The 11,914-nt window shown below is 41.4% G+C and overlaps 1 protein-coding gene across 1 annotated transcript in view; it reads left to right on the plus strand.

The window, feature by feature from the left end:
- grin2aa (glutamate receptor, ionotropic, N-methyl D-aspartate 2A, a) overlaps positions 1 to 7,208 on the plus strand; it is a 207,146-nt gene extending 199,938 nt beyond the window's left edge. The window contains exon 13 of the mRNA XM_077212528.1: positions 731 to 7,208. Within this exon, the coding sequence (XP_077068643.1) occupies positions 731 to 2,524 (1,794 nt within the window). The 3' untranslated portion in view covers positions 2,525 to 7,208. The remainder of the gene's footprint in view (positions 1 to 730) is intronic.
- The last annotated feature ends 4,706 nt before the right edge of the window (positions 7,209 to 11,914 follow it).

Consider the following 11,914-nt stretch of genomic DNA (forward strand, 5'->3'; position numbering starts at 1 on the left):
ATTGGATCACCCTCACAGTTATTGATTTTAGTATCATGCCACAGAAGATGTCCTCTGCCTGAGTTTTCCTGTCTTGACAGTAAAGACAGCCAATGGACAGCCAATATCACTCAACCTAACTTGTGACAGTGTAAGCTGTAATCCAGTTGGCATTTGAGCTCAGTATTTACCCTTACATGGCCAGTGTTTGAAATAAAAAGTATGTCAGAAATTTTATTTTTGACCACTGGTTCCATGGCCACAGAGCTTAAAATGACAACGCAGCAGTCTGTTTTGACAGCTTGATTTCTAGCACCGCCAAAAGTTTAGAAGGTATTTTTTTAGTTTAGATCCCTGATAGGTTTGTGTACATGCTGTCAGTGTAAGAATATGTTGCCTCTGATTAACATCTTTAAGGTAATGAAATGTTGGTGTTGATGAGCCCAAGCATAACTGATAGAATGTTTACTGGTGAAAAGAGATTCACAGAGCTAGTGAGAGGATATGATCATTTTTCAAAATAAACCCACTAGCAGTTTGTTTTAAAATTTGAAGGCATCTTTGTCACCACCTTAAATTATGCCCTAAATAAAAACTTCATAGTGCTCTGTGATCTCACTGATGGGTACATTTGAAAGTAAAATCAGATATTGGGGTCTTCTAATACTGTAAGAAGAACTGAAAGTCATATTATTCACAGACACCAGGGTCAGTGCATGAATATTGAGCTTTATTCACTTTTTTTCCATAGGGTATATGGAGTTGCATTCATGGTGTCCATATCGACATGAAGAAAAAGTCATCTGACCTGGACTTCAGTCCACAGTCCAACATGCTTAAGCTTATCAAGTCCGCCAAGCAGATGACTAATATGACCAATCTCAGCGGCTCCAGGATCAACTCTCCTAAACGCAGCAGTGAGTTCATGCATTCGGCAAGCCCCATGATCATGGACATGATGGCGGAGAAAGGGAACTTCATCTACACTGACAATCGCAGCTATGCCCAAAAGGATATATATGGGGACTCCAGCGACTTGCAGGCATATCTGTCCAACCGCCATAAGGACCATCTGAACAACTATATCTTCCAGGGTCAGCATCCCCTCACCCTCAATGAATCAAACCCTAATACTGTAGAGGTGGCGGTGAGCGCAGACACAGCCCAGACTAATGCAAAACCCAGAGCTCTGTGGAAGAAATCTGTGGATACTTTGCGTCAAACACAGGGGCCTGATACCCTAGACCCCCGTTTGTCCATGAAGAGTCAGAGGTACCTGCCAGAGGATGCTGCACACTCGGATATCTCTGACTGCTCAAGCAGGGCCACCTCCTACAAGGATCCAGACATTAACAAGCACCTAAAGCCCAAGGATAACTTAAAAAAAAGATCGATGACGTCAAAATACCCTAGGGATTGCAGCGAAGTAGAGCTGTCCTACTTAAAAAATAAGCAGGGCGGAGCGGGCCGGGAGAAAATCTACACCATAGATTCTGACCGGGAGCTGAGTCTGCACTCAGAGCCACAACACTACATGGAAGGCAGAGCCTTTACAACCGACGATTTGGATTTTGGTGAAATTTACTCAGACCACAATGACAATTACAGGAAATGTGACCAGCCCATCATCCATCTCAACAGCAGCCCCCTGCATCAAAGTGAATCTGACCTCCTGCCTGACAACACCTACAACAAACACTACAGCTTGAAGGAGAAGAACCTCAGTCCACACGAAACCAACGACCGGTTTAAACAGACTCATTGCCGGAGCTGTCTTTCCAAGGTACCCAACTACAGCACGGGGCCATATGCTGCCGCACGCTCGCCATATAACCGGTGTGAGGCATGCATCCACATGGGGAACCTGTATGACATCAGTGAGGACCAGATGCTGCAGGAGGCCATGATCAGCCCTAGCATGCACCACGATGACGTGTTTAGCCACTACTGGCCTCAGACGGACGGGCCACACGTACAGAGGAGGAACAGACTGAGGCTTAGCCGTCAGCACTCCTTTGACAATATCATGCTCGAAAAGCCCAAAGAGATTGACCTGAACCGGCCGGCGCGGAGCGTCAGCCTAAAAGAGAAGGACCGCTTCCTGGAGGACAGCCCTTATGCAAACATGTTTAACATCAAGGCTGACAAACTGTTTGGCAGTAGGTCCATGCTCTTTAACCGAAGCCTGGAGGAAAGCAAGCGTAGTAAGTCACTTTACCCCGATCACCCCTCGGACAACCCCTTCATGCAATCTATACGGGACGACACTCGCCTAGTCCACGGCAGGAGCTCCTCAGATATTTACAAACAGTTGGCTCCCATCAAAAACAGGAACGAGAACAATCTGAGGTCCTCCGTGAAGTCCACCACTTCATACTGTTCCAGGGATGGTCAAATACCCAATGACATGTACATTTCAGAGCATGTAATGCCTTATGTAGCCAACAAGACTAGTGCATACTCAGCTCCCCGGGTTCTCAACTCTTCGCAGTTTAGCAATAGACGAGTGTATAAGAAAATACCTAGTCTCGAGTCAGATGTTTAATGCTTTTTTGTGAAGTTGAACTATTTACTCACTTAGAATGCCACATTCACCTTCATCTAAAGTACCCGAGATATTGCTCTTCTTATACGAGCACTTTCCAAAGGTTTTCAGCATTTTAAGATGCCTTCTGGGCGTAAGCCAATAAAATGTGGTCCAGCATGGAAGTTGTTAATTATCCCCCACGCTTGGCCTAGTGCTAGTGTGTTCTCAAAACACTGAGTGCTAGGACAGATGTACTGCTTCGAAGTCTGACACGAAACCATGGTGGACCGAAACAGATCCTAGGGTGGGGTTTCAAGTATTTGGACCCACATTGCATGTGACAAGAGCGTGCCGGTATCAGACAGACTTTGGCTGGAATAGTTCCTGTACTTAAGGCAAGCAAGGGTATTTCATTCATTCATTTGCACTCAGCAATTGCATTTTTGCTTTTATTACTATAGACTTGGGATTTTTGGCATTCTAATCCCTATATAGAATTTAGACTCTTCTCTATCTTATTTGGTAGCACAATAATCATTAGTTAACCGCACACCTCTGCTTTATAAACAGAACTTCTATATTACTGTCAGGGGTAGATTTATTTTGCATGTGTGTTTCTTTTCTTGTCTTATTTGTTTTGAAGATATACTTACATTAAGGTGATTTAATTTGATAGCTGAGGTGGTCATCTGTGCAATGAAAACTTGACCTGTATGTAGGTTGTTCGACTAAGAATATTGTGTTGATCCTCCATTTTCAAGATTTTGGGGAAGTTTTTGCGATGGAAGTTTGTTGTGCATTTATTTAGTTAAATACTTCCATCCCGTCACTGTACACTGTGAAACCGAACCAGAGCATCACCTCTTGAAGACTGTTGTTTACTGTAGCTCAGCGGAGCCTTACTTTGCTGTCGCAATCCACTCATTTAATGTAACGAGGGCCATGTGTGAAGCTTGAAGTCTGAACTAGAGCATTGGTAGCCAATGGTTGTTGCAGTCCGTAACACGGTCAACGCGCTATTCACATTGAGGACTACCACGCAAGATCTTTGTTCTGCAGACCTATTACTAAACTTTATACTGTACGAACACACTCGAACTCCATGCAATGTGAATCAGAACACATAGCCAAATTGTGTATTAGATCAAATACCTCAGGATGGTTCTGTGTCATTTTGTGTAAGGTTTTCTCTGCACCACCGAAAGGTACATTCATGCATGTTTCCCTCCACTCCACTATGGTTGTCCAAGGACTTCCATTACAGTCGCGTTTATGTGAACAATAGAGAGGGGATCTTTCAGGCATCTTTGAAACAAGCTTTATGTTTACGATTTCAACGTTTGTTGGAAAACAGGATGTTTATCGACATAACCGTGTTATATGACTGCTGTAGCAGCTTCCACTCTCATATCAGATTTGCTTTCTTTGAACTTCCCCAATAATGTGACATTATTCACTGTACACTTATCTTGAATATGTCATCACTGTCACAATCATAAACATATTCAATATATGAAGTGCTGCTTTAAGAAGCTAATGTGCGTATGCACACGTAAAATATCAAGGTCTTGTAATCATATATGCCATACATAGTTTTTACTCTTTGCAACTTGTTTTTCAGTTATTTTTCACCCTTGTAATAACCCCAGTCTTTAAGGAAAATGTATTTTGATTACATGAACATGAATTATAATAATGGCATGCAACTAAATTGTAACTCTTTCTATGTTTTTGTTATGATGTTATGATCATAAATTATTTGTAACAGGGTGCAAATATAGCATATAAATGAAAAGAAAATGACCATTCATATTGCAGAGCTGCAGTTTTGGGGAAATAAGCCAGGCATTAGCCTCTATTATTAATCACAGAGCTACATCTGCATTGAATTCATATCCTTTGTGAGGCGAGGTGAATATACTTGCTCTTCCTCGATTAGCAGGTGAAAACATCACCAACTATGCGTTCTGTCTCTTACCTGTCACATATAGCCAGATTTAACCTGTAAAGAGACAGAGAAAAAAAGTCGGGTCTGCTCTTTTCGGGTCTGCTATCCCTCCAAAGATATGACGTCTTCTTGATTTTCTCTATTATCTATCATTTGCTGTAAGAATAGAGCTTTTTTCTTAATTCCTCAAAAACTTAGCAACTATTTTGAATATAAGGCACTTGTATATTGCTTGTAAATTCGTACTCAAATAATTCATGAAAGTTAAGATGATACAGAGTCAACAATATTTTTTGTGTGGGTTTCACAGGTCTGTACAGTAGCACTCGTTTTCTGTAGCATATGTACGAAAATGACATCACTCACAAGGTCTGCATCGAAACATCACCTTTCGAGATTTCAAAGTCTCCATGCAGTTTGTTATCAGGGATTGTAGCCCTGCAGTTTTTGTAACCTTGAACATTTCGGGGCAGGGGTGAGGGTGGGGGCTACAGGCATTGAGGCAGATTTTTTTCTAAGTAAATATTGTCAATCCACTTGAAGGTGAGCTTGGATCAAGCAGATCAATGCGAGGAGAACTGGCCCCCTTTGCTCATAGGCGCAGGGGTCGTCATGAGACTGCAGGGTACAGATCTATCCTGCTCATGAACCAAAGCTCAGTGGCCACTTTGGCCTTTGTTTAGGCCACCAAACATCTGGGATTTTTACACAAAACATCTTGAAAACCAAAATGTACTTTTAACTTCATCATTTTGTTTTTGTCGAAGGTTATCGGAGGCGGTCAGATGTGTCGAGTGGAACAGCGCAGGTCAGGTATTGATTGCAAATGGAAACAGATGATCTGTGTGGGATTATTTTATGTAGCAGTTTTTGGCTAGGCAAAAACCATCTGTAGTTTATTGAAAAATCTATTATATTATATTTTTGGTTTTATTTACCTCTCATAGAATAGTGCACAAATGTGAATTTAAAGTAGCTCAGATGCTGATTATTTCCATAAGATGAGCTAGACTAGGTAAAGTAGTTGAGTAAGTCAACAAAGGAGGATTTTGAAGTCACAGAAAAAAGTTAGTTCTTTCTCAATTACACATTAAACAGCAGTTAAGGGTTAATCTGTTTCGTCCTTCATGTTTGTTACACTCCAGTTCTTTCAGCAGAGATGTGTGTTTGGATACATTTATCTGTGGATCATGAAGAGAGGGAGTTTTAGGATCAACGGCTAATGGCACTCAGTTTGTATGCTGAATATTTACACTCTAAAAGTCTTTGTAGAAAGCAGAGATTCCTCCATCACCGCAAGTTTGTCTTTTATAAAAACCCATTAGACTGCAATATACAACAATTTTCTTTCCCTTTGAGGCGAATTTTTTGACCGCATAGAGCAGAATATCAAAAAGCGAAGCAGGGAAGTGAGACAGTTACTTAACACAACAATAGATTTCTGCATCCACATGGAAGGCCATTTGAAATCTATTCTTTCCTAAATTGATATTTTGCCAAGTGCAGTGCAGTAAGAAGGATAGGCCCTTTTCGTCTGCCAGGCTAGCTGGTGTACTGTCACTGCATCATTGGCTGTGTTCCAATCGAGGTAGTTTCAAGGAGAAATCACCTCAGCTCAAATTACATCTGCCAGAGCCACACAAGGCATGGTGAGAAGGGGCAGGTGGCTAAAGACAGGAGCGGGAGTCCTCATGCATGACTGTGTCGACTGCAGCTCACTCCCTTTCGTTCTCAGGCCGCTTTATAACCCTCAGGAAGACGTTTGCAGGGGCAAAAATGGCAGCTTGGAAACAACTTGTAAATGCTCACTGTCAGTCATGTGGCTCTTTTAGCAATGGCATTTTTATCATTGCATTACTGACATGAGGATTATCTTTGCTCACCTTCCGTTTTAAAACTAAGCGCCGCTCATGATTTCTGTAATGCATTTCCTGTGATGGATATTTTAAATGTTTGATTATTTTAATAGGGAATCAAAAATGAAAGACAGACAGCGCTTTAGTGAGTACTGAACCCAAAGGTGGCAAGAAAAGTTTTTTTTTTTAATTCTGTTTGGTTGTTTGAGTTTGAGCAGAGCTGCTGGAATACTTGCACTTATTAAAGGAAAGAGGAATGCTGCCTTCCCTGTAAAAACAACGATTTTGATCGTAGCAGACTCACAGTAGAAAGAAACATTTGTTTAAAACGAATCACTTGTGTTTCCTGTTTAATAATCACTCTTGTGAGCTTTGCATTCAGATTTTATGTGGTTAAAAGTAGAAATTATTTTAGAACAGTGTTTTATACTGGGGCGGGTGGGGATTGTCACGTGACTATAACCTATTTATCACTAAAACATATGACCTGCTGCCTAAATGTTATTTTATAATGAAGCATTATCACTTGTGTGCGTACTGAAATGTCTTAACTTTTTTAAGTAAGTTGGAAGTAATCGCTTACATAAAAGCTGACACAAACTTGCATAAATTAAATAATTTCTGCTATTGGTAAATTGCATGAGAAAGTACTAAATCATTGGAGCGGTTTAAACATATCTCCTGTACATTTCGTTCAAAATATTGTGTTCAGATTTTTTTTTTTTCTCTGCTTTTTTATGTGTATGTAGATCATATTAAAGGAACAGGTCTGATATGTGACTTGTGAAATGTCAATACAACGTGGTTGCAGGACGTGTGCTGGGTTACAAGATGTAAAAACATGTATATAAGTCAAAGTTTCATTTTTCTAATAAAGGCTCTTTCTGCCACTTTATATGATCACTGTATCTGTTGCGGTATGTTTCCAAATGCCATGCTCCAGGTGAATATTACAGACTCCTAGATAGTTCGTGAAGCGGGGGGTTGGAAACTGACTGACAGCTCTGGTAATTCCAGCAGTCATGATTAGTACATGCTGTAATGGCGACAAATGTGACACTCAGGCTTCAAGTCCTCAGTCTAAATATTTGTGCAACAAGAGCCGTGACCCGGTAATATTTACACGGGTCAAAAAAGCAGCTTTGCTATCAGCAGAAATGGAGCATTATGTGTGCACAATGAAGACACTCTGTCACAGACAGCACTGACAAATTAAAGGGATTTATCTGTTTTGTCATTTTTCCTTAGTTTTGCATCATCCATTCAAAATTATTAACTGATTCAAATATTTGACATTCCGAGTTTTAGTACAGTCATTAATTATGCAGGATTACAGTATAGTTACCAGCATCAAAATATCATTAAAATGTAAATGTGATATTTAATCATTTATTTATTTTTATATTTATTTTATTTATTAAAGTGTATTTCTATTTAATACATTTTTCAAAACCATATCCATCAACCCAAAAAAAGTTCAAAGGCTATTCGGTCACACTTTAGTTTAGGGTCCATTTTTCACTATTAAAACTGACATTTGCCTCAATAAACTTCCAGCTACTGCCTATCATTAGTTAATGTTTTTGTTAAGTTTAGGTATTGGGTAGAATTAAGGGATGTAGAATAAGGTCATCCAGAATAAGGCATTAATATGTACTTATAAGCAAAAATAAACTATAATAAATAAAAAATAAACAGCCAATATCCTAGTAATAAGCATACTAATAAGCAACTAGTTAATAGTGAGAATAAGACCATAAACTAAAGTGTAACCATTTATTCTTATAATTTAATCGACAAGTATTGTTACTTTTTAATAATCCAATCAAAAGTGAATCGTAATTTGCACTTTTTTCTTGACCACTCATTATTAAAGTAAATGATTCTGAACCGTTTAAAGACAACAGAGAAAGTAGAAAAAAGAGAAAGTAGTTTCACTAAATAAGTCAGGAATAATTTCAGGCCATTTTCCATCAATTTCCACATTGCAGCAAATGTTGTACTGTTCTATAACTTGCACCTAACCTACATAGCTCTGCCTTTTGTTCTGAGGTAATGTGATATTGATCATAACTGGTATGACCGGGACAAATACTCTCTCAATCTCCAAATAAGCTTTATGCTTTAGAGAGAAGAGTTAATGGATCTCTAGGATTCTGGTATTCATGGTTGAATACACTGGAACAAAGCACAATACTGTCTAAGACTAACAATGACTCACTTTCACTGGAAGAAAGAAAACAATTGAAGATGTAATCTTTAGGTGGATTAAACTGTTCAGAGTAAGTGAATTGGTTTAGATGGAATTACTGGCAGCATTTTAGCACTAAAGAATCTAAAATCATCTGCACATGAGGATGCTAACAATAAACACAATGTTACCTGTCTAAAATTATTAATCAGCCATGCAATAGTTTCTTATTTTAATCTTATGAGTGATCTAATTTTTTTCCAGAAGAAAGATAAATGAAAAAGAAATACAAAGGAAAACCCCGCAGGCGCTGAAAGGAAATATGCAATGACAGCAAATATATGGGGATCTGTGTGCTATGATTTAATTGCATGCAGAATGACTTCAGCTGCTGATGTGCCTTTGTTTCTCACTGAAGGGAAATGAATAAGTTTGCTCAGCTTTGCTTATTTTCAAATACTGGCTGAAGTAGACTCTTGTATCTTCTGAAGAGCTGCAATTAATCATCACAAGCGTGATGTGGACTGGCAGGATTGAACCTGTAATTAATTACTTTACAAACTTGCCAACAAAACCCACTTTAAGGTCATTTACTCTGTAGTTGACACAGGCTGACAAAATATAGCATTCTAAGCTAAACACTGGTATTCTCTCTCCTTTGCTTCTGTTGTGATTCTTCTCTATTTAGCAGAACAAATGAAACTCAATGTATATGAATCCTAACAACAAATCAGAGATTTTTATTATTGTAAGGTTAAAAATTAACGCCTTTATAACTGCTTCTGTTGACCTTACGGTAATGGTGTGTTCATGCCATGTCAGAAAGATCGAATTTTTACAAGTTGAATACAAATGAGTGCCACTACATTTACGGCTGGGAATCTCTGGATTTTTTTTTGAGCTTGGATTTTCCGAGTTGGCGGTGTGTCAGTGAGAACATGAAAACGTCTCGGTTACTATGTAACCCTCGTTCCCTGAAGGAGGGAACGGGAGACGTAACATCGACGTGACAACGTAATTGGGATCACTTCTGGGAGTTCTATCATCTTCGAGTGTCTACAGAACGAGCCAATGAACGTTGGCATACGAGATGTTCCCTATCAGTCACTCAGGTTCGATGTGATGACGTAATTGGGATCCCTATGGAAAATTCAACGGTTGCTGCCACATCCAGCGCCCTACGCAAGACTCTCAGACCCCCAACTGGCTGGGGCGGAAGGCCTGCGTAGAGGGAGTTCAACTGCTTTTCTGTTATACCCCACACAGTGGAACTCTCTGCATAACACTGGGAAAGCGTGCCTTCCAAGGGAGAGGGACGCTGCGGAAGCCATAACCTGCCCGAAGGGAGGTAACATGTGGATAATACACATATGGACTGGCCAGTAGGGGCAGTGCAACATATGGAATGTCACTGGGGTGGCTCCAGCCTGAGAAGGGGGAGGCTACACCGGACAGTGACATGGGCTCACCGCAGGGATCTGGTCGTGGAAGAATACGCATATGGGATCGCCGCAGGGATCACCACATATGGAGCCAAGCACAAGTTACACAAAGCATGCGAGCACTAGGCCTGGCGTCAGACGCTCTACAACGACTGTCTGGCGAAGGGGTGCGGAGGTACTCAACAGGGTTCGCCTAAGTGGGGAACTCGACTGGAGTAAAAAGTGCACGTATTCACTCCATGTGGAGGGGTGGGGCGCAGCAAGCCGACACTAGAGCGGGAACTTCAGTGTTAACGGCTGGTTGAAGCGAGCGCACAGGAAGAAACCGGCTCAACACATAGGCTATGCACAACGAACGTGTTAGGTGTCACCCAGCCCGCAGCTCTACAGATGTCTGTCAGCAAGGTGCCGTGTGCCAATGCCCAAGAAGAAGCGACACTCCTAGTGGAGTGGGCTCTCAACCCGGGCGGGCGGCGGTGGCATCCACTATCCAGTGGGCCATCCTCTGCCTGGAGACAGCCTTTCCCTTCTGCTGGCCTCCATAACAGACGAAGAGCTGATCTGAGGTCCTGAGGCTTTGCGTTCTGTCCATATATTGGCGCGGAGCGCGAACGGGACAAAGAAAAGCCAGGGCTGGGTCTGCCTTCTCCGAAGGCAGTGCTTGCAGGATCACCACCTGGTCCCAGAAGGGAGTGGTGGGAACCTTGGATCCTGAAAAACTCATGGGTTTCGGGTCGGGTTCGGCTTAATGTTTAATAAATAGCCTCGGGTTATGGTCGGGTTCGGGTTTGTAACTAAGATAAATTATATAGGCTATACATATAGTTTGCGGTCCATGTGCTTGCCGTGTTGTGGTTGTAAGTATGAGCACGCAAGAGAGAATGTACGTGCGCAGTTTCAGCGCCACCGTCCTCCCCTGATTGCTGTGTTGTGACCGAAATAGTGAGTGCGGGAGCACATGCGCAAAACCATTTTGTAAAATGGTATTTTTATTTGATCAAATATCATTTAAAAAAACTGTTTTGCTCATTTGCGCCCGTGGGCACAATTTCAGTTACAACCATAAACCATAAACCGTCGATGCTGTTCTCTTCCTTCATAACGCGAACTGAGAAGGATATATTTATGTAAATAGTTGTGCAACTGCACAAACTTTGTTTTGAAGTTTAATGTTTGAGTTCCAGAGGAATTTGTGACTGTTTCACCTGTTCAACCACATCAAAGTTTCGTAATTAGTAAGTCCGTGCTTTTTCTCTTTTTTCTTGTGTGCTGACTGCTGAGGGGGCAGCTGTGCCTTGGTGAAATGGGTTTGTATATGTATATTGTATATTATTGCAAGCAATCATAAAATACAGCTTATTGCAAAAAAATAAAGGTATTTCTGTGAGAAACCTCGGGTTCGGGCTTAGAATATAACCGTAATGGTCGGGTCGGGTTAAATGCTTTCGGGTACGGGCCGGGTTTGGGCTTCAGTTTAAAGCCTATGCTGACCTCTACCTTCGGCACATATCCGGGCCGGGGTCTCAGGATCACATGAGAGTTAGCCGGGCCGAATTCTAGGCATAATTCATCGACCGAAAATGGATGTAGGTCCCCTACTCTCTTGATGGAAGTCAATGCAACCAGGAGTACTGTTTTACAGGACAGAGTTTTTAACTCCACTGACTGCAAATGCTTAAAGGGTGGTCTCTGAAGTACCGAAAGGACCAGAGATAAATCCCAAGAGGGTATAGAGAGTGGGGGCGAGGCGGATTTAGTCACTTTGCCTCCCTCAGGAACCTGACGATCAGGTTGTGCTTTCCCAGTGACTTACCTTCAACTACATCGTGATGTAAGGGTGGAGGGAGACAGCCTTTGCTTCAACCCATCTTGCAGGAAAGAAACCATGGCTCTGATCTAGCAAGTTCAGGGGTTCTCCTCGTGAGGAGAACACCAGTCAATGAACAGGCTTCCGCTAGAGCCTCCTCTACA

The sequence above is a fragment of the Siphateles boraxobius genome, unplaced genomic scaffold, assembly GCF_051911475.1.
Source record: "Siphateles boraxobius isolate OS27281-9 unplaced genomic scaffold, OSU_SipBor_1 66, whole genome shotgun sequence".
NCBI classification, from domain to species: Eukaryota; Metazoa; Chordata; class Actinopteri; order Cypriniformes; family Leuciscidae; genus Siphateles; species Siphateles boraxobius.